Here is a 26063-nt window from a genome sequence, read left to right as displayed (position 1 = left end):
TTCTTTTCAATTTTAGACAACTCCTTTGGGTTCGATCTTGTGCTTACATGAACACTATTATCTAAATACGATTCGTGCGCTTGCGAGTTATAAATATTTAAAACATACTCATTTTTGGTCCATCAACCTGCCTGCAGCCCAGCTCCACACGGCCCATCCTGCCCAGGCCCACGCCTACCATCCAGCTGCTGCTCCCCACGGCCCAAGCTTCAGCCCACCCGTGCCTCACTCCATCACACTCCCAGCCAGTTGCAGAAACCGAAACATCACACCTCCTCATTTGCTTCAGCCACTCTCTCCCTAGCTGCTCCACTCCATCAAGGCCCACAACCGTCTGCCAAGCCTCCACCACCTTTCCACTCTTGAGCCCAACAAAAGAAAAATGTACCATTGTCCCCTTTGTCAAAAATGCCAACATTTTTACCCCACTTTCTACACATTTTACTCTAAAATCATCATTACACCCTACAATTTACTCCTATTTGTCATATTATAATTAATTCAATTAATTTAATCAATTTAATTAATTTAAATTGATTATTTTAATACCATTTTTATTGCTATAAATAAGTGAATTTATGGCATATTTTGGAGGGAGGTTACACTACACAAAGTTTTTACATTTCAATACCTCTCAATTCTCTTCATCTTTTGCTTCTTCTTTTTGGTCATTTTTCCTATGAGTTTTTAGAGGAAAAATTTGGGGGTTTCTCCTCCAAATTTTCCTATTTATGTTTGTAATTTTTTGGTTTGTAATTTCTATTCTAGTTATGAGTTTCTAATCTTTTTAAGATTATTAAGGTGATGATGAAACAATATGTAACTAGATAGTATTTATTTTGTATGTTGATTACCCATTTTGTGCAACAAAGTTTATGGGATTTTCTTCTTCAAATATCTTCTTTCATCTTAAATATCATGTATTTTGGATTGTTAGCACATATTTACACTTTGTTCTTCATTAGTGCAAAAACATAATATTCTTTGTGTAAGATGTGTCATTAAATTGTACACATCCATGCTTAGAACAAAAATATTATGTTTTGCCTTATAAATAATGTTCATTGATTTATTTGTTATTTCATTAGATTGATTCACACTAAATACTTTGAAATTATAATTTTGAAAAGTGAAGAAAAATCTTATTTTTTTTAGAAGTAATTTGTGCTTAAAATTATACATCTATTTGGAAAATGATAGTTTGATTTATTTTAACTATCACTAAAACTTGGGAATCAATGTACTTATAAATATTATTGAACTTATATTTTGTGGATTCTAATCCTTAATAATATTATTTTACCATCTTGTTTACAATTATTAATTTAGATATATATTGTCCTTAATATATTTATTATTATCTTTTATTTTATTTTTATTGTTAGAAATTCTCATTAATCTTTGGAGCTAGGTTATAATTTATTAATTTTGGTTTAAAATAGTTTTCTTTTCGATTTTAGCTAACTCCTTTGGGTTCGATCTCGTGCTTATACGAACACTATATTCCATATACGATTTGTGCGCTTGCGAGTATAAATTTTTAAAACATACCCGTTTTGGGTCCATCAAGGTGCCCAAACAATCGTTGATCCACTTCTGGGTACTGCATTTTTCTGGGTGATAACCTGGTTTCCTGGTCATCTAAGCGACAGGCTACCCTATCTCGTTCTAGTGCTGAGGGCGAATATCGAAGCGTTGCCAATGTTGTTTCCGTGTCCTGTTGGATCCACAACCTCCTTCTCAAGCTTCATTGTCCTTTGCAGAAGGCCTTTGTTGTTTATTGTGATAACATCAGTGTCATTTATATGTCTCATATTCATGTCCATCACCAATGCACTAAACATGTGGAAATAGATATTCACTTTGTCTGGGAAAAAGTTACTCTCGGGCACATTCGAGTTCTTCATGTGCCTTCCACCTATCAATATGCAGATATCTTCACCAAAGGACTTCCTAGTCCCCTGTTCAATGAATTTCATTCCAGTCAGAACATACGCCCTCCTCTTGCTCCGACTGAGGGGGTGTGTTAGTATATAAATATGTAAATATTATATACCCTTAATTATATGCACAATTATAGTAGTATAATTAAAGTAACAATTGTATAGTTGTATTCCCAAAATAGGTTGTAATCCTATATATACCGAATCAATATACAACCATGACTCAAGGAGTCAATTATCTTCTTAGAAATGTGGTGGACCAACTGTGACCTCCGTCTCTGGATACAAACTTCAATCCTTGCTCTATTTATTTTTTTGTTCAAGATTTTGGCCAATTGGATGTTTTATTATTTTATTATTTGTTTGTATTACGACGACCAGCTTGACATCTTTTGATTTTTTTATGTTCTTGAATCAAATTTGGGTATTATAGTATTTTAGCCAACTTTCTTTTCTTTCTTTCCGTAAAAGAGCATATGATCTCTACTACAAATAAAATAGAAAAAAAAAAATCAATTTATAAAGAAATTGATTCATCCACCATGGATTGTGGACAGTGCTAGAGTGGTGAACTCTGTTTCGCCGGATTCTGGGTAATTTGTAATGTGGTAATTCAAAATAATAATAAAAATATTAATTTAATATATGTAGGCCCCACTCGGTTAATGGAGTCCCAGTTATTCCATTCGTGTAAAATAAACAAATAGTTTTATATAAAAAAAAAACAAATGGTAGAATTTTTGTTACTCCACCTGGCTCTCGGGAGAAAATGCAATCTGATAGTAGAGAGCCTTCTTCGAGACAAGGCCAGTCTCCCAAGCAATCTCTTGCTATTTCATTCAACATCCTTTTTCTAATTACAAACTGTCGATTTATATCAAGCAGTTAGGAAGATAAAGAAAAATAACAGAAAGTATCAATCTCCAGCCACAACTCAGCATCGCTCCATCGTAACAAACTCCTGGAGCCATCGGGGTCTCACGCGCACACGAGTTCCATGTGCACACACTCTCTCGCCATCCCTGGTTTGGTTATCTTCCTTGTTGCTGTCTTCTTTCTCAGATGAAGGGGTTGGTTCTTCCTTTTGGGTAGCATCCTCTATCCAACCTTTAACCTTCACTTGAATCTCTCTTGGGTCCAAAGCTATTGGGCCTGCCATTTGGGTTGGGCTAACACTACTCCCCTACTTGAAAACGACCTTGTCCTCAAGGTTGGTAAGGTCATAAAGTTGGCAGAATTCTGGAAAGTCTTCCTAAGTCGCATCTTTCGGAGCACTCAAAGACCACTGGACCAACACTTTTGGTTTGCTGTGATGGAGGTGAGTAGCTAAGATGGCTTGAGGAACCATGACAGGTTTATTGTTGATAGCAAGATCAGGGAGTGGGTAACAAGTAGGTGGAGCACTACCATAAAATGGTTTAAGCAAAGAGACATGGAAGGTCGGGTGAATGCGACTATCTGGTGGTAATTCGAGGGTGTAGGCAACGGGACCCACTCTAGCTTTGATTGGAAAAAGACCAAAGTACCTTCTGCAGAGCTTAGGGTACGCTTAGCCATTGTTGCTTGTCGATATGGCTGTAGCTTAACTAATACCAAATTGCCAAGTTTGAACTCAATATCCCGACGCTTCTTATTAGCTTGTTGTCTCATACGATTTTGAGCTTGTAGCAGATTTTTCTTCAGTTGCTGAAGGATGACATCTCTGGTTAGCAAGTCTTCTTCGACAACTTGAATGGTTGTGGTACCTCGAGTGTAAGAAGGAATAGTTGGAGGAGTTCGCCCATAGATAGCATGAAAAGGGTTCATACCAATAGCTGAGTGCTAACTAGTATTATAATGGTATTCAGCCCAAGATAGAAACTTACTCCATTGCTTAGGATTTTCAGTTGTGAATGCCCGAAGGTATTGTTCCAAATAGCGATTAGTCACTTCCGTTTGACCATCTGTTTGAGGATGGTATGAAGAGCTCATTTTCAATGTAGTACCCATTAACTCGAATATTTTTTTCCAAAATGCACTAGTAAAAATCGGGTCGCGATCTGACACAATAGACCTTGGCATGCCATGTAAACGTATCACCATATGAGAAAAGAGTTCAGCAACCTTGGTGGGCGAATACAGATTTGACAGGGCCCCAAAATGAGCATATTTGGTAAAGCGATCCACCACCACCAAGATGTTAGTGACCCCAAAAGAGTTTGGTAACCCCACAATAAAATCCATGGCTAGATCCTCCCAAACGCATTCTGGAAGTTCCAGTGGTTGCAGCAACCCATAGGGGGCAACAGGTGAGTATTTCACTGTTTGACAGATCACACACGCTTGCATGAATTTTCACACCTCAGTTTTCATACTTGGCCCAAAAAAATTGGCGCTCAACAGTAAGAATGTGCGCTCCGAACCAGCATGTCCGCCCACTGGAGTCTCATGGAATTCCTTCATAAGCTGCTGCTTGAGATTAGAATGGGTACTCACTCGGAGGTGCTGCTTGTAGTATAATAACCCATCTCGTATTGAGTAGTCCGAACTATTGAGTGTGTGATCTGCTAACTGAGCATGGAGGCGACGTAATTCCGGACAGGTGGTATTTTCTCTTCTTAATTCTTCCAAAAAATCAAAACAAGCTGAAGTAATAGTAGCAGTAAGTAGGGAAAACAATCCTTCATGTTGTCTGGATAATGCATCAGCTGTTGAATTAGCTTTTCTTACTTTATATTCGATTGAAAAATGGAATCCGATTAGCTTTCTGAGAAAATGCTGTTGTTCAGGGGTTTGAATCACTTGAGTAAGTAACTCTTTCAAACTCTTGTGATCCGTTCAAATAACAAAGTGGCGTCCCAACAAATATTGGTGCCATTTGGTAACTGATTCTACAGTAGCCCTTAATTCTCTAAGATATGCTGAAGTTCCCACGAACTTGGGTCCTAATTTCTTGTTGAAAAAAGCAATAGGGTGACCATATTGCATGAGGACTACACCGATTCCCACATTGGATGCATCAGATTCAATGACAAAAAGCTTAGAAAAATCTGGTAAAATAAGAACTGGGGTCTCGGTCATTGCTCGTTTGAGCTGATGGAAAGCTGCCAAAGCTTGTTCGGTCCAAGCGGAATTGTCCTTCTTCAATAACTCCGTGAGAGGAGCGGCAATGGTGGCATAGTGAGCTAAAAATCGACGATAGTATCCCATTAAGCCCAAGAATCCCCTTAATTTCTTGAGATTACGCGGATGAAGCCATTCAACCATTGCAACAATTTCAGAAGGGTCTGCCCGAACCCCCTGTGAAGAAACTAAGTGCCCCAAGTATTCAATAGTTGAATGAAAGAATTTGCATTTGCTGCCTTTAGCGTAAAAACAATGGTCCCGTAGCAGCTGTAGTACTCGCCTCAAATGGTGGCCATGATCCTCCAAAGTTCTACTGTAAATCAAAATATCATCAAAGAAAACAAGGACATAGTGGCGCAATAGTGGTTTGAATACCTAATTCATAGTAGCTTAAATGTAGAGGGGGCATTAGTAAGACCAAATGGCATCACTCAAAATTCGTAATGGCCTTTGTGAGTGTGAAATGTTGTTTTGTGAATGTCTCGAGGGTCCATTTGGATTTGATAATAACCCGCCCAAAGATCCAACTTAGAAAACACCGTTGCTCCACCCAGCTCATCTAGCAACTCATCGATGGTGGTAATGGGAAAGCGATCCTTGATGGTGATTGTAACGCCCTACTTCCTCAGAGCCGTTACACGTGAGTTTATAAACGTGCTTATAACTCGCTAATCGAGGTTTTAAGTCAAACAATGTAATTAAACCATAAATAGAGGAAAAATTTAGAATTTACTCCATAACATTGAAAATCATAAAAGTTGACACCTGGGATCCCAAAATACAGTTTAGAAATATTTACAACATAAAAATAGAACCAAGTTGGCTAAACGACAAAATCTAAGTTCATTTACAAGCATCTCCCAAAATCCTCTGGCTGTGGCAGCCAGGCTGGCCAAACATGTACACGCCGCCTCACGCCTGCTGTACTCATGGTTGGTTGATCTTCTCTTTACCCTTACCTGCACCACAGAGCATCTGTGAGCCGAAGCCCAGCAAGAAAACCCATAAACAGATAACATATGCAACACATACAACAAGCATATAAATAGGCCACCAGTGGGCTAAACACATATGGCCTAGCCGTCCCAGGTGTTTACCAAGCCCTGGGTTCGCGGACCACGCCGTGAGGATATCCCAGGTATCCTTTTAAGGACTCGCCCTGGCAACTCGCACTCCACGTGCTCAACGCTGCTCCCAGCCCCTTGCCCTTCTCGGCCTTGCACTCAACGTGCCCAACGCCGTTCCCGGCCCCTCGCCGACAATTCACAGGTTAACATACATAGTAAGCAAACACATAATTCTAACAAAATCAGATGAAGGGCTATGCCCCGCAGTTCTAACATATTGGGCTTAGCCCAACATATCAATTCTATTCAAACACATTGGGCTCAGCCCTGCACACAAGCTCTATGGGAACAAGGGTCTTATTACCTGAGTTACGAGCTTCCTGAGCACCGATGCCCCGAGCACAGTCCTCTAACTTGAGCCTCCCCGAATCCCTAGTCACAACATAATAATAATATCCATCCATTAAATTCTAATCCCATAAGTAACTCCGAACCATAACCCTAACCTCCGGGACCTTGAATTCTATCAATCCGGGCGATAAATTCCATCCCGAGCCTTACCCATTGAGTCCAAGCCTAAACACCCTTAAAAACCCAAATTGGCACTAAGGGCCGTGGCCCCACCCCCAAGAGTCGCGGCTAGCCTCAAAACAGAGGCTAGCACAACCCTGCAACACACACGGGCCACGGCGCGCATGAACTACTCGGCCACCCTCGGCTGCGCGCGCACATGGGCCGCGGCCCTCATCACCGAACCCAGATTTTCTCACCATTTTTCCAAACCTTTCCTCAAGCCAATTCACCCAAAACTCATCTATCAAACCCAGATATTTAACACATATACTCAAGCTCAATAACAACTCAGTAACAACATCAAAACCCATTAAAATCTACCCTAAAACTCAACTAAATCACACAAGAACAATTCAAACTTACTAACATGCATACTCTAACAACCAGCTGCAACTCTAAACATAACCTCCATAATTAAAGCTTACCTCTTGCTGAATTAAACCTTAGAACCAGCCAGGCTGTGGTTGTGGCAGGCTGTGGCAGCCAGGCTGGCCAAACATGTACACGCCGCCTCACGCCTGCTGTACTCATGGTTGGTTGATCTTCTCTTTACCCTTACCTGCACAACAGAGCATCTGTGAGCCGAAGCCCAGCAAGAAAACCCATAAACAGATAACATATCCAACACATACAACAAGCATATAAACAGGCCACCAGTGGGATAAACACATACGGCCTAGCCGTCCCAGGCGTTTACCAAGCCCTGGGTTCGCGGACCACGCTGTGAGGATATCCCAGGTATCCTTTTAAGGACTCGCCCTGGCAACTCGCACTCCACGTGCACAACGCTGCTCCCGGCCCCTTGCCATTCTCGGCCTTGCACTCAACGTGCCCAACGCCGTTCTCGGCCCCTCGCCGACCATTCACAGGTTAACTTACATAGTAAGCAAACACAAAATTCTAACAAAATCAGATAAAGGGCTATGCCCCGCAGTTCTAACATATTGGGCTTAGCCCTACATATCAGTTCTATTCAAACACATTGGGCTCAGCCCTGCACACAAGCTCTATGGGAACAAGGGTTTTCTTACCTGAGTTCCGAGCTTCCTGAGAACCGATGCCCCGAGCACAGTCCTCTAACTTGAGCCTCCCCGAATCCCTAGTCACAACATAATAACAATATCCATCCATTAAATTGTAATCCCATAAGTAACTCCGAACCATATCCCTAACCTCCGGGACCTTGAATTCTATCAATTCGGGTGATAAATTCCATCCCGACCCTTACCCATTGAGTTCCCAAGCCTAAATAACCTTAAAAACCCAAACTGGCACTAAGGGCCACGACCCCACCCCCAAGAGCCGCGGCTAGCCTCAAAACAGAGGCTAGTACACCCCTGCAACACACACGGGCCACGGCGCACATGAACTTCTCGGCCATCTTCGGCCGCGCGCGCATACGAGCCGCAGCGCGCCCATCCTAGGGTTGCGGCCCTCATCACCGAACCCAGATTTTCTCACCATTTTTCCACACCTTTCCTCAAGCTAATTCACCCAAAACTCATCTATCAAACCCAGATATTTAACACATATACTCCAACTCAATAATAACTCAGTAACAACATCAAAACCCATTAAAATCTACCCCAAAACTCAACTAAATCACACAAGAACAATTCAAACTTACTAACATGCATTCTCTAACAACCAGCTGCAACTCTAAACATAACCTCCATAATTAAAGCTTATCTCTTACTGAATTAAACCTTAGAACCAGCCAGGCTGTGGCTGTGGCAGGCTGTGGCAGCCAGGCTGGCCAAACATGTACACGCCGCCTCATGCCTGCTATACTCATGGTTGGTTGATCTTCTCTTTACCCTTACCTGCACCACAGAGCATCTGTGAGCCAAAGCCCAGCAAGAAAACCCATAAATAAATAACATATGCAACACATACAACAAGCATATAAACAGGCCACCAGTGGGCTAAACACATACGGCCTAGCCGTCCCAGGTGTTTACCAAGCCCTGGATTCGCGGACCACGCCGTGAGGATATCCCAGGTATCCTTTTAGGGACTCGCCCTGGCAACTCGCACTCCACGTGCTCAACGCTGCTCCTAGACCCTTGCCCTTCTCAGCCTTGCACTCAACGTGCACAACGCCATTCCCAGTCCCTCGCCGACCATTCACAGGTTAACATACATAGTAAGCAAACACATAATTCTAACAAAATTAGATAAAGGGCTATGCTCCACAGTTCTAACATATTGGGCTTAGCCCTGCATATCAATTCTATTCAAACACATTGGGCTTAGCCCTGCACACAAGCTCTATGGGAACAAGGGCTTTCTTACCTGAGTTCTGAGCTTCCTGAGCACCGATGCCCCGAGCACAGTCCTCTAACTTGAGCCTCCCCGAATCCCTAGTCACAACATAATAACAATATCCATCCATTAAATTCTAATCCCATAAGTAACTCTGAACCATAACCCTATCCTCCAGGACCTTGAATTCTATCAATCCGGGTGATAAATTCCATCCCGAGCCTTACCCATTGAGTTCCCAAGCCTAAATACCCTTAAAAACCCAAACTGGCACTAAGGGCTGCGGCCCCACCCCCAAGAGTCGCGGCTAGCCTCAAAACAGAGGCTAGCACACCCCTGCAACACACACGGGCCGCGGCGCGCATGAACTTCTCAGTCACCCTCGGCCGTGCGCGCACATGTGCGCGCCGCGGCCCTCATCACCGAACCCAGATTTTCTCACCATTTTTCCACACCTTTCCTCAAGCCAATTCACCCAAAACTCATCTATCAAACCCAGATATTTAACACATATACTCCAGCTCAATAATAACTCAGTAACAACATCAAAACCCATTAAAATCTACCCCAAAACTCAACTAAATCACACAAGAACAATTCAAACTTACTAACATGCATACTCTAACAACCAGCTGCAACTCTAAACATAAACTCCATAATTAAAGCTTACCTCTTGCTGAATTAAACCTTAGAACCAGCCCCCTTATGCTCCAAGCTCCCTAAATCCCAGCTGAACTCCTTAGACCTTCAAGTTTATTCCCAAAGTTTCCCTTTGAATTTGCCTTAGAGAGTGAATGAGAGAGAAAGAAATAAAACTATCCTCAGCTGAAAGAAAAGAGTAAGTGTCGGTTCTTAACCTTCTAAATAATTCTTCCCTTTTGTTTTATTCACTTAAGTCTATGTGGCTACCTCAAGGCTCAGGGTACCAAAACATCCCCGAGGGCAAAATGGTAAATTTCCCCAATATTCCCGCCTAGACATTCTATCTTCAAATATATCTCCAAATATTTATTTTTATGTCTCGATAATCCCATAACACCTAGTACCCAAATTACTCCTCGACTCGCCCCGAGTCGGAATCTCTACCCCGTTGTGACTCTCAGGCTAACCGCTCCTCAGGACTGTCTCGGATCGTGCTGCACAGACATATCACATAAATATAACATTTATCACACTTATGCCCCTAATATCCAGACGGGGCCCACATACACATTTAACTCAATTAAACATGCATCATTATCATATATTCACATAAATCCACGTATTAGAATATCAAATCATTTATTGCTCTTCAGGCGCACTAATCAAGGCCCAAAGCCCGATTAGCAAATTCGGGTCATTACAATTATCCCCTCCTTACGGAAATTTCGTCCTCGAAATTACCTGAACAACTCGGGTTACCTCTCCCTCATCTCTGTCTCAAGTGCCCACGTCGCCTCCTCAACCTTGTTGTTTCTCCACAGCACTTTCAACAAGGCGATAGTCTTGCTCCGCAAGAATTTATCTTTTCGATCAAGAATCTACACCGGCTTCTCCTCATAGGAAAAATCCTGATCAAGCTCCCGATTCTCAAAACTTAGAACATGCGTCGAATCTGACATATACTTCCAGAGCATGGATACATGGAAAACATCACGAACCCCTGATAAAGCTGGAGGCATCGCTAATCTGTAAGTTACCTCACTAACTCGTTCTAGAATCTCAAAGGGGCCAACAAACCTGGGGCTCAACTTGCCCCGAACACCAAATCGTTTCACACCCCTCATGGGTGAAACCCTAAGGAACACATGATCACTAACCTGAAACTCCACGCTCCTGCGTTTCAGGTCTGAATAACTTTTCTGTCGACTCTGGGAGGCGACCATACGCGCTCTAATCTTCTCAATTGCCTCATTGGTCCTCTGAACCATCTCTGGACCCAGATACCTCCTCTCACCTGTCTCATCCCAATGGATAGGTGATCTACACTTCCTTCCATAAAGCATCTCGTACGGAGCCACACCAATGGTCGCCTGAAAACTGTTGTTGTATGAGAACTCAATCAAAGGGAGATACTTACTCCACGATCCCCCAAAATCAAGCACACAGGCTCGCAGCAGATCCTCCAATATCTGAATCGTCCTCTCAGACTGCCCATCTGTCTGAGGATGATAAGCGGTACTAAACCATAACTACGTGCCCATAGCTTTCTGCAGACTCTCCCAAAACTTGGAAGTGAAGGTGGGGTCTCTGTCCGACACAATTGACATCGGAGCCCCATGAAGTCGAACTATTTCCTTCACATACAACTCTGCGTACTGCTCCACAATATAAGTTGTCTTAACAGGTAAAAAGTGGGCGGACTTGGTATACCTATCCACAATCATCCACACTGAGTCATGCTGACCCACAGTTCTCGGTAAGCCAACAACGAAGTCCATGGTAACATCTTCCCACTTCCACTCTGGGATCCCCAAAGGCTGCAACAACCCCGCTGGCCTCTGGTGCTCAGCCTTAACCTGCTGACAAGTTAAGCACTTAACCACATAATCCACCACATCCCTCTTCATGCCCGACCACCAATACAGAGTTTTCAAGTCCTGGTACATCTTCGTCGTACCCGAGTGCAAAGAATAGGGAATGGTATGCGATTCATCCAAGATCTCTCGCCGGATATCAGAATCCATCGTAACACAGATCTGACCCTTGTACTTCAGTAACCCCATCTCTGAGATGGAAAAGTCCTTAGTCGCTCCAACTAAGGCACTCTCCCTATGACCTCGCAGCGGGGAATCTTTCCCCTGCACTTCCTTGATCCTCTCAAGGAGTGTAGAATGAAGAGTGATGTTGGCCAACTGACCAACCATCAACTCTATACCTGCTCTGGTCATCTCCTCAGCTAACTTATCAGGTGTCTACCTTGAGCTAAACAACTGCCCTAGGCCCTTCCGAATCAATGCATCAACCACTACATTAGCCTTCCCAGGATGATAAAGGATATCACAATCATAATCCTTAACCAACTCCAGCCATCGTCTCTGGCGCATATTCAGGTCCTTCTGTGTAAAGAAATACTTTAGGCTCTTATGGTCGGTGTATATCTCGCACTTCTCACCATAAAGATAATGCCTCCAAATCTTAAGCGCAAACACCACCGCTGCCAACTCCAGGTCATGCGTAGGATATCTCTGCTCATATTCCTTCAACTGTCTCGATGCATAGGCTATCACCTTACCAGCTTGCATCAACACGCACCCCAAACCCTGCCTAGATGCATCACAGTAGACCACAAACTTTTCATTCTTTGTCGGCAAGCTTAACATTGGCGCAATAATCAATCGCCGCTTCAGTTCCTTAAAATTGTTCTCACACCTATCCGTCCAGACATACCTTGTCTTCTTCTTTGTCAGTTCTGTCAGTGGTGTAGCTATTTTGGAGAACCCCTCAACAAATCGCCAATAATACCCTGCTAATCCCAGAAAGCTTCTCACTTCAGGAACATTGCTCGGTCTAGGTCAATATCTAACCGCCTCAATCTTACTTGGGTCAACCTGAATCCCCTCCTTACTGACGATATGGCCCAGAAATGTAACTTGTGGCAACCAGAACTCACACTTATTGAACTTAGCATATAACTTACGCTCTCTCAACTGTTGTAGAACCAACCGCAAATGTTGCTCATGCTCTGCCTCTGACTGGGAGTACACTAGAATGTCGTCGATGAATACTATCACAAACTTGTTTAGATAATCCTTGAAAACCCTATTCATCATGTCCATGAAAGCTGCTGGGGCATTGGTTAATCCAAAGGACATAACCAGAAATTCATAGTGTCCATACCTCGTCCGAAAAGCGGTCTTTGGTATGTCCTCCTCTTTAATCCTTAGCAGATGGTAACCTGACCGGAGATCTATTTTGGAAAACACTGTTCTTCCCTGTAGCTGATCAAATAAATTGTCGATCCTAGGCAGTGGATACTTGTTCTTAATGGTTAACTTGTTCAGCTCCCTATAATCAATACGCATCCTAAGGGACCCATCCTTCTTCTTAACGAACAACACTGGAGCACCCCATGGCGAGAAACTCGGTCTGATGAACCCCAAATCAAGTAACTCATGCAACTGAATCTTCAACTCCTTTAGCTCCGCCGGAGCCATTCTATAAGGTGTCCTAGATACTGGCTCCACTCCTGGTACCAATTCTATAACAAAGTCAATCTCCCGCTGCGGCAGCAACCCCGGCAGATTCGCTGGAAACAAATCTGGGAACTCACACACCAATCTAGTCTCACCCGGTACAATCGACACCACCCTAGAAGTATCCACAACGCTTGCTAGGAATCCTATGCAACCTTCCTGCATCAGGTCCCTAGCCCTTAAGGCTGAAATCATTGGTACACGCGGTCCATTAGTTGACCCCACAAACACAAAGGGTACCTCCCCTTCTGGTTCAAAAGTCACCATTCTGCGCTTGCAGTCAATCGTTGCCCCATACTTGGATAACCAATCCATTCCTAGAATCATGTCAAAGTCATCCATCTCCAGCTCAATCAAATCAATAGACAGCTCCCCACCATCTACCTCTACTGGTAATGCTCTAATCCACTTCCTAGAGACTACCAATTCTCCTGTTGGCAACAAAGTCTAAAATCCCCTAGCATACACACCACTAGGTCTACAAAGCTAATCTATCACCCTAGCAGATACAAATGAATGGGTAGCCCCTGAATCAAACAATGTAATATAGAAAGAACCAGCACTAGAGATCTGACCTGTCACAACTGAGGGGCTAGCCTTCGCCTCAGTCTGTGTTAAAGTGAATACCCTGGCAGGAGCAAGACTGTCACTCGACTTCTGCTCCCCCTTCTTAACTTGAGGGCAATCCTTCTTCAGATGGCTGGCGCTCCCACAAACAAAGCAGGCCCTGATCCTGCACTCACCCTGGTGTCGATGCCTGCACCGCAGACACATAGGAAAACTCCTCCAGTTATCACTGCCACCTTGACGGCCAGTAGAAGCACCCCGTGCCCTCCTGTCTGAGCTGGGAGGAACAAAGGAATCTGGGGCCTTCCTCTTCTACTCACTAGAACCACCGCCACGACTGAACCCAAAAAAAGGAGGCACTGTCCTCCTAGCATCGTGCCTAACAGCGCTATCCTTCCAAATCTGGTCTTCGGCCCTCTCAGCAGTAAGGGCCTTGTCTACCGCTTGGCCATAAGTGGTAGTTTCTGGATCCAAGGTAATATTCACATCGCGGGCGATCATAACGTTCAGTCCCCGCACGAACCTATCCCTCCTGGCCGCATCTGTTAGCACTAGATCTGGCGCAAACTTCGCCAATCTATCAAACTTTATTGCATACTCTGTCACTGTCAATCGATTCTGAGTCAAGTTGATAAACTCATCAACCTTCGTAGCTCGTACTGCCACACTGTAGTACTTCTCATTAAACAAGTTTATGAATTCCTCCCAGGTCATAACTGATACATCTCTTCTCTGAACCACCACGTCCCACCAGATGCGGGCATCCTCTCTGAACATGTAGCTAGCACAGGCTACCCTCTCGTTCCCCTGAACTCTCATAAAATCCAGAATTGAGGCAATCATATTCATCCACCGCTCGGCCCGCAGTGGGTCTGATCCACCCTCGAAGGTGGGAGGATGCTGCTTCCTGAACCTCTCATACAAAGGTTCCCACTTATTCTCCAAAGCAGACTGAACTGGCACTGGCGCTGCAACCTGCTGCACTGGCAGCCCAGTAACCTGAGGCGGGGCCTGTTGCCTCATCTATCGCAACTCTTCCTCTGTTCGCTGCAGTCTCGCTTCCATCTCTGCAAACATCTCTTGCCAGTTCTGTGGGGCAGGTGGAGGGTCCTGACCCTGGTTATCATCCTCGGCCCTACTGCCGCGGAGTCTAGCTGATTGTCGAGGCATCTCAACAAATATGCCTGCAACCAACGATGCCGCTCATCAGGCATGATAACAACATCCAAAAACCACCTCCCAAACACACCAGTCATCCACAATAATCTCATATAACATATAACACACAACGGGCCATGCCCTAGCATCATGCATATCTTAACTCATTCATCATGCTCTATATAAAATAAACAGGCCATTCAAACACATATTCAGACATATAAACCAATCTTACCAACCAACCCTGAGTTAAGCTTGTCACTGACTGCGTGTGTACATGTTCGGTCAATCTCTAGAACAAATAACCTTGGCTCGCTCTGATACCAAGTTGTAACGCGCTACTTCCTTAGAGCCGTTACAGGTGAGTTTAAAAACATGCTTATAACTCACTAATCGAGGTTTTAAGTCAAACAGTGTAATTAAACCATAAACAGAGGAAGAATTTAGAATTTACTCCATAACATTGAAAATCATAAAAGTTGACACTTGGGATCCCAAAATATAGTTTAGAAATATTTACAACATAAAAATAAAACCAAGTTGGCTAAACGACAAAATCTAAGTTCATTTACAAGCATCTCCAAAAATCCTCTGGCTGTGGCAGCCAGGCTGGCCAAACATGTACACGCCGCCTCACGCCTGCTGTACTCATGGTTGGTTGATCTTCTCTTTACCCTTACCTGCACCACAGAGCATTTGTGAGCCGAAGCCCAGCAAGAAAACCCATAACCAGATAACATATGCAACACATACAACAAGCATATAAATAGGCCACCAGTGGGCTAAAAACATACGGCCTAGCCGTCCCAGGCGTTTACCAAGCCCTGGGTTCGCGGACCACGCCGTGAGGATATCCCAGGTATCCTTTTAGGGACTCGCCCTGGCAACTCGCACTCCACGTGCTCAACGCTGCTCCCAGCCCCTTTCCCTTCTTGGCCTTGCACTCAACATGCCCAACGCCGTTCCCGGCCCCTCGCCGACCATTCACAGGTTAACATACATAGTAAGCAAACATAGAATTCTAACAAAATCAGATAAAGGGCTATGCCCCGCAGTTCTAACATATTGGGCTTAACCCTGCATATCAGTTCTATTCAAACACATTGGGCTCAGCCCTGCACACAAGCTCTATGGGAACAAGGGTTTTCTTACCTGAGTTCCGAGCTTCCTGAGCACCGATGCCCCGAGCACAGTCCTCTAACTTGAGCCTCCCCGAATCCCTAGTCACAACATAATAACAATATCCATCCATTAAACTTTAATCCCATAAGTAACTCCAAACCATAACCCTAACCTCCGGGACCTTGAATTCTATCAATCCGGGTGATAAATTCCATCCCGAGCCTTACCCATTGAGTTCCCAAGCCTAAATACCCTTAAAAACCCAAACTGGCACTAAGGGCCGTGGCCCCACCCCCAAGAGTCGCGGCTAGCCTCAAAACAGAGGCTAGCACACCCCTGCAACACACACGGGCCACGGCATGCGCACCAAGCGCCACGGCGCGCATGAACTTCTCGGCCACCCTCGACTGCGCGCGCACACGGGCTGCGACGCGCACATCCTAGGGTCGCGGCCCTCATCACCGAACCCAGATTTTCTCACCATTTTCCACACCTTTCCTCAAGCCAATTCACCCAAAACTCGTCTATCAAACCCATATATTTAACACATATACTCCAGCTCAATAATAACTCAGTAACAACATCAAAACCCATTAAAATCTACCCCAAAACTCAACTAAATCACACAAGAACAATTCAAACTTACTAACATGCATACTCTAACAACCAGCTGCAACTCTAAACATAACCTCCATAATTAAAGCTTACCTCTTGCTGAATTAAACCTTAGAACCAGCCCCCTTATGCTCCAAGCTCCCTAAATCCCAGCTGAACTCCTTAGACCTTCAAGTTTATTCCCAAAGTTTCCCTTTGAATTTGCCTTAGAGAGTGAATGAGAGAGAAAGAAATAAAACTATCCTCAGCTGAAAGAAAAGAGTAAGTGTCAGTTCTTAACCTTCTAAATAATTCTTCCCTTTTGTTTTATTCACTTAAGTCTATGTGGCTACCTCAAGGCTCGGGGTACCAAAACGTCCCCGAGGGCAAAATGGTAAATTTCCCCAATATTCCCGCCTAGACATTCTATCTTCAAATATATCTCCAAATATTTATTTTTATGTCTCGATAATCCCATAACACACCTAGTACCCAAATTACCCCTTGACTCGCCCCGAGTCGGAATCTCTACCTCGTTGTGACTCTCAGGCTAACCGCTCCCCAGGACTGTTTCGGATCGTGCTGCACAGACATATCACATAAATATAACATTTATCACATTTATCACACTTATGCCCCTAATATCAAGACGGAGCCCACATGCTCGGATTAGGAAGAGTGCCCTTGAACTACAGATCAATCATAATAAACAATACAAGCGGATTCTCCTGCCGGCGAGAAAGAAAGGAAAAAAAAGGGGGAGATAGGGAAGAGGAGATTAAGGATAGTCATTCCACTCCATAGATAGTGAACATAGATTCTTATTTCATTTTCAATTCCTTTCGGGTCGAAAACGCAGGCTGCTGGTGGGGCTGTGCCCATTCTCCCTCTTCTTCCGCTTTACAACCGGAATAAGGAACCTTAGAATTCACCCGACCTGTCGATCAAAAAATGGGATTTGAGAGGGCGGAAAGTTGCGCGCTAGCTTTTAGGTAGGGGTGCCCCTTTCTAAAACAACTATTTAATATAAGGTAAGCTTTTTCTTTTTGGAACCCTAGTTTTGGAGTTTTCCCCAACCTATACCTTACTAATAAAAAGGGTCTTACGTTTTTCAGCTGCATCGCACTGCCGCATAAACAATGGATCCGCTGGGCTGGATGAGCAACCTTCTGAAAAGACTAATGCTGCACAAAAGAATATGTTTCAAAAGAAGAAAAAGCACAAAGTGAGTGCAGAAGGACCTGAAAAACATAGAGTGTTGGTCCTGCAAGAAGAAAGGTAACTTGAGTTTTGAGTGCCCATAAAAGAAGGGCAAAGGGAAAAAGCCATGATGATCAGGAAAAGGTAGTGTTGGTCACTACTATGGCCCTGTTTGCCAACATTTCAGATAGTTGGTGGATCAGGTCCTCGCATCATATTTTCTTCCTTTCGGAAGAATTTGAACATTTAACTCAATTAAACATGCATCATTATCATATATTCACATAAATCCACGCATTAGCATATCAAATCATTTATTTCCCTCCAGGCGCACTAATCAAGGCCCTAAGCCCGATTAGCAAATCCGGGTCGTTACAGTGATGTCATTCAATGCGCGATAGTCAACACAAAAAACGCCACGACCCGTCCTTCTTTTTCACTAACAATACCGACGAAGAATAGGGGTTGTTACTTGTTTGAACAAACCCATAATGTTCCATATCTTGAACTAATTGCTCAATAATATCCTTCTGAAAATAAGGATAACGATATGGCCTCACATTGACTGGTTTCGATCTCGGCTGCAAGAAGATTCTGTGATCGGTTTGCCGATGTGGTGGTAGTTGTTTGGGTTCAGCAGACACATCCTGAAACTCTGTAAGAATGCCCTATCCTTCCAAAGGTAAGTGTGTCTCCAATTCAGCTGCCTCCCAACTAGCCTCTTCCTCTTCTTTTGAAACCGCTGTTAACATGAACACCTCTCGTACATCCCCCTCTTTAGACATAGTGCGTAGTTGAGACGAAGACAACTGGTGGTTTTCTGAATTTGATGAACCTGCCAATTTAACCACATTACCCTGCCACTTAAATTCCATTGTCAATGCCTTATGATCATGGATGCAAGGGCCCAAAGTCTGAAGCCACTGCATACCCAAGACAACATCAAGACCCCAAATAGGCAAGACATATAGATCAACCAAAAACTTATGCCTCTGTAATATTAACTCCACCCCTTTACACAGTTGTGAACACCAAAGATAATTGCCATACCCATGTAGACTTTAAACCGTTTAGTTTCTTCACAAGCTAACCCCAAACGAGGCGCTAGAGCTTCTTGAATAAATTGTTGTTGCTTCTAGTGTCAATTAAAACTTCTAGGGTCTCTCTTCCCTGTTGAGCTGCAATTCTAAAGATCCTTGGATTGGTAGAATTAGACAAGGAATTCAAGCTTACCTCCTCTGCTAACCCGTCTTCTAAGTTGTGAGTTTCTCCTTCCTCTGTAGGTGCACCATCTTCGTCTTCTTCCTCATCCCCTTGAGCACAAAGGATGAGAACTCGATTCTTGCATTTATGCCCAAAATTGAACATCTCATCGCAAGTAAAACACAATCCCTTATCCCGTCTCTCCTTGATCTCAGCAGGTGACAAACATTTCACTGGTATTGTAGAGGCGCTTGGTTTTTGGAGTTTTGAAGCTACTGTTACATTGGTACTGGACCCAATAGATGATGAACCGCCACCATTCTGAACTGGCATAACTGATGAATTTGGAAACCTCGGATACCATCCCAAACGAATGCTCTCACCCCGAGCATGACCCAGCAAATCATCATGGCGATCCTCAAATAGTTGAGCCTTGGCCAAATTCACTGGTTTAGCTAGTAACAACTCCCTTCTAATCTCATTTTTTAAGCCTCACACGAAAAAGTTCAGAAAGAATTGCTCCGACACACCTGAAATTCGGGTCATCACCTCTTCAAATTCGGCACGAAAAGTCGATACACCCCCAGTTTGAGTAAGTTTAGCAATCCTTCCCAATGGATCAACATACATTGAAACTCCAAAACACATTCGTAAAGCACGAAGAAAAGACTCCCATTCCGAGAACCCTCCCCCTTTTTCCATCCATTAAAACCAAGTGGAGGGAGACCCATCAAGATGAAATGCTACCATTGACAGTCGAATATTCGGTGAAACCCCGTGCAGATCAAAGAACTTGTCAATTTTGTAAACCCAGTCCTCCACATTCGTTCCGTCAAAGCGAGGGACCTTCACTCGCATAATCTTGAGGATTTGATTCACATCACAGTTTTCGATCACCACCTCCGGTCGTTGCACAGCTGGTGAATTCAGACCATTACTCGCACTCCCCTTACCTTCTTGCAGCGTCGACGAGGGTGATTGCAGCTGGTTCACACGGTCATCCAAGTGAGTAACCTGATTGTCCAATCTAGCATTGAATCGAGCGAATTGCTCCTTCGAATGCTTCTGGAAACTAAGCTCCAGAGCTTGAATCATGGCAGCGAGTTCTTCGTTCTTCATGCTGGAGATGAAGAGACAATGAAAGCACCAGTGATAGTAGAGAGCCTTCTTCGAGACAAGGCCAATCTCCCAAGCAATCTCTTGCTATTTCTTTCAACATCCTTTTTCTAATTACAAACTATCTATTTATATCAAGCAGTTAGGAAGATAAAGAAAAATAACAAAAAGTATCAATCTCCAGCCACAACTCAGCATCGCTCCATCCTAACAAACTCCTGGAGCCATCGGGGTCTCACGCGCACATGAGTTCCATGCGCACGCACTCTCTCGCCATCCCTGGTTTGGTTATCTTCCTTGTTGCTGTCTTCTTTCTCAGATGAAGGGGTCGGTTCTTCCTTTTGGGTAGCATCCTCTATCCAACCTCCTTCACTTGAATCTCTCTTGGGTGCAAAGTTATTGGGCCTGCCATCTGGGTTGGGCTAACACAATCCCTGTGGCTCGGGACGTTTAGCATTTCTTTTTCTTAATAAAAAGGTTAGACGGTTCGGGTCATGGGCGGGGCCTTTAAGTTATTGCTTAGCATCTTTAGCAGTCTGAGAATGCTTTAGTGTCGAGAGTTCGACTATGACAATGGCTTCAAACATCAAAGTCCCAATTTTCGCAGACACCAACTTGGGCACTCGCATAGCCATGGCCGTCCCTCCAGAGATCACAGCAGTAGATTTTAAGAGTAGGCCACCACACAAACACATAGGTTTTCGTTACATGGTTCATTATTTATTTATTTTTGGCCTTTTAATTTGAGTTATTAGCGGCATTTTGTGTTCAAAGCTACCAATTTTGTTGTTTATTGGTTGGGGGGTTTTGTTGGGTTCCCGAAATAACCAGATTAAAATGAATGCGGCGACTATGTTTTTGGTTCATGTATGTCAATTCATATGCTAATTTCATCGGTTTCTTGTGCTTGTTCTACCCTTGTGATTAGTGGGCATTTATCTCTTTAGGTCTTTTTAGCTCTTTTCCTACCGTTTCCTTTATCTCTCTCTCTCTCTCTCTCTCTCGCTCTCTCTCTCTCTCTCTATATGTATGTATAATCAGTTTTACTTTCTTGGAATTTCTCTTTTGTATGAGTTCACCATGGAAACTACTGCTTGAGTGTCATTTTGTTTCAATGGCTGCATTTTTTGTGCAAGTGATTTTTTCTGTACACGTTATGTTGATCGAATGGAAAGGCTTATTTAAATTAAAAAGGTAACGATAGTATGTTAGTATGACATTTACCAATCTGTAATAAGAAATATCATAGCTGGAAACATTTTAAAAATAAATGAGAGTGAATTAAGCATTGCGTTATGATCTCTCAATTTTGCTTATTATATGAGGAACTCGTCAAAATTTTACATATTTTATGTGTAAGTAGATAAACATGGCGTTAAAGAATACCCAATCTACTAACTCCATAACATAATTGGCTATGCACTTGTATTTCTTAATATTATGATTTTTTTACCCCTTCAGAATGGTAATTTCTGTTACTTCTCTTTTTCAGGAAAACTTGAGAGAGTGCACTGTAAATGCTTCGCAGGATCAGGAGATATAGAAGTTTGTGGGCTAATGGTGCATATTAGTTGTTTATTTCATTGAATATTTTGCTATTTTACTGGTCATGATTCACCTTCTGTCCCCTTCCTTTTGCAATACTAATTTACCACTCCCTTGTATACTAGGTGAAGAAAAAGTCATGCTTCTACTACCTGCCTGACTCAATTCCTATGAAGTATGCTTTCCAGGGAGTGAGGGGTACTTGGTTTCTTCATGTTGAAGTGAAAACTTCAACCAAATGTTTTGCTCCGTGCTTACTCGGTTTGGCAGTTGAAAATTCATTTGCAAGTGCTGACAAGAGCATTACAAAAGATGAGAGAAAGAAATATCAGGACATAGAATTGCAGAGTCATAAATCTCCACTTGAAGAGGGTAGGTATGCTGGTGTTTCAACCAAGAAAACAAAGAGAGAAAGGATTGGGCATTTTTTAGATAACAAATCTAATGGAAATGAGATCAAATGCACTGGTTCAGGCACGAAAACTGCAGTTTTAAATGCCAACAAGAGTTCCGATCACTCTGCATCAGTTAAAGAAGTTGAACCTCCATGTCCTCAGGCTTCTACATCAATGACAGAAGTCTCAAGTGAAATGTTTTCAGATGCCAAATCTGTTACTAGCATCATTAAGAGATATTTTCCAGACTCAAACGAGATTAGCAATTTCTCAAGTTCTGATGCTACGTCTAAAATTCGAAAGCGGAGGAAGAAATACTTAAAGACCAAATTAGATGATCGAGTTGAATCCTTTCCCAAGTTTGCTGAATGGAGTCCCTCAAATGTGTTGCCTTTCCCTTTGCCAATTACTCCTCCTCAAGAAATTTTAGAGGGTAAGACTAATGGACCTGAAGTCGGGAAACGTCTCCAAATGGCCTCAAATAATCTTGGGTCTTCTGGAAGCAAAAAGAAAACTGCAATTTATTTCTGCAGATCTAGGGATATAAAAGTATTGGGGTTTGATAATCCTTTGGCTAAATGGTCAGTTTTTGAGATCAGTGATAGTGATGACTAAAACTCTATGCATTGCTGTATCACGTTTCCTCAGGTTTCATCCTTATTATATGCCAACTCCTCAGGTGTTGTACTAGTTAGTGGTTTATGCAGTTCTTATTGCCACTAGCACAACAGAACGACACTTAAAGGAGATGGTGGTTGACAGTTCGGATACTACGGATAGAAAGAGCCCTTTCTAATTAAGATTTTGGATACCAAGAACAGAAGAAGAATGCACTTTTAGGTGATCTCCTCCAAACTACAGAAATGCAATAGCGAAGAACAGGTAAATATTTGCACCAGTTATGAATAGCTGTCAGCGGCTGAGTTATCTAGATTTCATTGCAGACATCAGTTAAACTAGCTAAATTGAGAAGTGCTTAACCAGCCATTTAGTGTCTTCTGGTTTTGTTTTCTTAAAGTAATGATGTGTGTGTTGAAGGTTGAAGAATAACATGTACATTACTGCTGTCTGGTTTGTTCTACATGAAGAAATGGGGTGATGGGAATGTGATTTGGATGTATAAAAATATTGATTTTGAAGATACGTATTTTTCCGTTCGGGTCATATGTAAATGCTTGGGAACTGCTTGTATTGGATTGTGTCTTTTCTTAAAAAAGAAAGGCCCTTTATTGAAATTGAGTGTAATATTTCCTCCATTTGTAAAGTCTTAGTAATTTATCCATTGACAGAAATTGAAAGTATGCCATCCTTTTGCAATGTCAATTGTAATATGTAGTTTTATTTAATTTATCCTTGCAAGTAGAACCAGCAAATCTAATCTAATCCCTTGAGGCAACATTTCCATTTCTTGTGCATCGGCATAAGGGGGCCTGGAATCTCAGAGACATGGACTATACAACAAAATAATGATTGATATTGAAGTATAATGGATTGTGGATGGTCATATCATGCTCATTGCTCTTGATGAGTCATGGTAATAAGGACGCTTTGAGGTGTTTAATCTTTCGGAGACAAGCATGAGCTCTCTCAAGAACTACTTCAACTCGATCCCCTTTCTTACTTATCCTATCTTTCTGCTCATCAAACTCTTGCCGTGTTTGATCTTCTGCCGTTAATTCCACCCAATATCTGCTCCTGTAATATTCAGTACTACTCTTCTTCCTCTTCCTTCTACTCGTTGATTCTTTTTATTTTTCACAAAACCAAACAACACCCATCAGCACACACCACACAAACAAATATATAAATAAAATATTTTTATATATTTATAAGTAGATTAAATTAGCTAACCTTGAGTAGTGGCAGTAGTAGTATTAATAAGCTGAGAGGTTGTTTGACGAGAGTGAAGAAGAGAGATGAAGTGGTTGAGTTCAAGCTTAAGGTACTCATAACGGTTGGGATATTGATCTTCCAGCATACGAAGCTCCTTTTCGGCCTCTTCTTCCATACTCTTCTTCTACAGCTACAACAACGGACACCCTCTCCGGGAGATGAAAAGCAGAGGTTCAAGTCTTTGTTTTCACATATTATATTTTTCATTTATTATATTTTGGACTGTCCATTGTCACATCCAATGCAATCCAACAAAGTGGAAGAAATCCGGGGATTACATTTATTGGGCCTGTCTGACTCTGTCTGTCTGCTGTAGCACTTTCTCATATTCCAATATATTTTCACTTTATCATTCAATACGCGTAAAGCACAGAAAAGTTATCATTATAATAGGACGACCGTCTTGAAAATTTTCTCAACAACACCTGCATCTTCTTTTGTTTTTCCTCACTCAAATTCATCGGTGTCGTGGATGATTAAAAAAAAAAAAAAAATTTATGTTTCTTTAGATTTGATGGGATTCTGTATTTGTTAAAATAGTTGAAAACTTTTAAAACCGATTTTGATCAAAGTTTTTTGAACTAAAATCACAAATAATTCATCAAACTAACAACTCAGAACAAAAATAGTCATTCTATCTAAAAACTATATTGTTATATTCAATTTTTTATTCATTAAAATCAGATTTACGATCTTATTTGAACCATTTTACAAAACAGGGTTTTTTTTTTTTTGAAAAGAAAGACTTTCATTCACTAAAAACAAGAAACCAGAACAGAGCAGTTAAGGCATATCAGCCGAAAAAATGTGAACCAGATCCAAGGGAACACTCCCTTTCCAAACAGCAGAGACTCCTCTGAAGGAGTACCATTTTGAAAAATAATTTTTCAAAATAGAAAGTCCAAATATATAATAAGACAAAACACTAAATCTAAAACATTATAAACAAAAAAAATTGATCGTAGCAATGGCTGTTGTAAAGTAATATAATTTTATTTTAACTAAATGACTTAATATCTAGTCCATGTGTCCATCTATCTATCTCCTTTAAATATATCTTCTATATAAGAAGTTTGTAAACAATAATTATTTTTGTTAACTTTCCCAAAATATTATAAATATTTAACAAAATATATTAAAAATAAATATTTATTAATTATATTAATATAAATTTAAATATTATAAAATATTATTATAATAATATTTAATAATTAGTAGGAACAAAAACATTTGCTTAATTTAATTTATAAAATTTCTTATTATTTTTATTAAGTTTTTATAATTTCTATATAAATTTTAAATAAATAAATAATAGGGATATTTGCGGCGAAAATATCTGAGTTTTATATATTGTCACACTTAAATACCTAAGTCTTTTTTTTTGCGGCTAAAATACCTTCCGTCAACATTTCTTGGCACCCGTAGGTACCTGGCCGTTAAGTGCCAGGTAAATGTCTATGTGGCGGCTTCTGATTAGTCAAAGTGTATATTTTTTATTTTTTATTTTAAAAAAATTCATTTAAATATTTAAAAATTCATCTTTATATAATTAAAATTTTAAAAATTAATTTAATAATTAAATAAAATTAAAACTTCATTTAAGACTTAAACTATATAAAAATTACAGTGATTAAAAAATAGACAAACTCAAAATAAAAAACAAAATCCCTAAAAGCTCTCCCTTTCTTCTATTCCTTCTTCCCCATTCTTCTTCTTCTTCTTCTTTTTCTTCTCAGGCAACGGTTGGGACATCAAAGCCGCCGCCGACTTCAATGGCACCCAGCCACCGACGAAGCTTGCGACGAGACTTGAATCGATGCTCGGGATGGGATCTTGGTTCATAGGTCTTGGGACGACAGATCTACAACGGAGCTAGGGACGACGATGTACTTGGCAGTTACCTCAAAGGTGTTGTCGAAGATGTTGTTTTGGATGAATCTGTCGCCGTTGCTGAGGGTGGCTGGGATGTTGTCCATACCCATGGGTGGGTGGGGTTGGGGTTGTGGTTGGGGCTGAGGTTCGGGATGCGTCGCGTCGGACATGACGGTGTCCGTTGGGTGAGGTTGAGCTCCGTCCATTTCAGTTGAGAGTGTCCACACTCTATTCATTTCAGTTGACAGCAAAGATTGATGATGGTGGTCT

General features: G+C 42.0%; 2 protein-coding genes across 3 annotated transcripts; one reads left to right on the top strand and one right to left on the bottom strand.

Annotated features, from left to right (window-relative positions):
- Positions 1–20603: 20603 nt before the first annotated feature.
- Positions 20604–23229, top strand: LOC133818688 (uncharacterized). 2 transcript variants are annotated; one of them, XM_062251722.1, is made up of 3 exons: positions 20604–20785; positions 21581–21648; positions 21759–23229. In XM_062251722.1, exons 1-3 carry the CDS (start codon positions 20656–20658, stop codon positions 22641–22643), a joined length of 1083 nt encoding a protein of 360 aa, XP_062107706.1. In that variant the 5' UTR covers positions 20604–20655; the 3' UTR covers positions 22644–23229. The 2 variants fall into 2 exon arrangements, with proteins under 2 accessions (XP_062107706.1, XP_062107707.1); XM_062251723.1 differs by having other exon boundaries at positions 20606–20761.
- Positions 23230–23403: 174 nt separating this feature from the next.
- Positions 23404–24240, bottom strand: LOC133818689 (uncharacterized). Its single transcript, XM_062251724.1, has 2 exons — positions 23880–24240; positions 23404–23772 (listed from the first exon to the last, which is right to left on the bottom strand). The coding sequence occupies exons 1-2, from the start codon at positions 24034–24036 to the stop codon at positions 23558–23560; spliced, it is 372 nt and encodes a 123-aa protein (XP_062107708.1). The 5' UTR covers positions 24037–24240; the 3' UTR covers positions 23404–23557.
- Between the last annotated feature and the right edge of the window lie 1823 nt (positions 24241–26063).

The sequence above is a fragment of the Humulus lupulus genome, chromosome 2, assembly GCF_963169125.1.
Source record: "Humulus lupulus chromosome 2, drHumLupu1.1, whole genome shotgun sequence".
In the NCBI taxonomy this organism is placed as follows: domain Eukaryota; kingdom Viridiplantae; phylum Streptophyta; class Magnoliopsida; order Rosales; family Cannabaceae; genus Humulus; species Humulus lupulus.
This window is presented reverse-complemented; position numbering and strand designations above follow the sequence as displayed.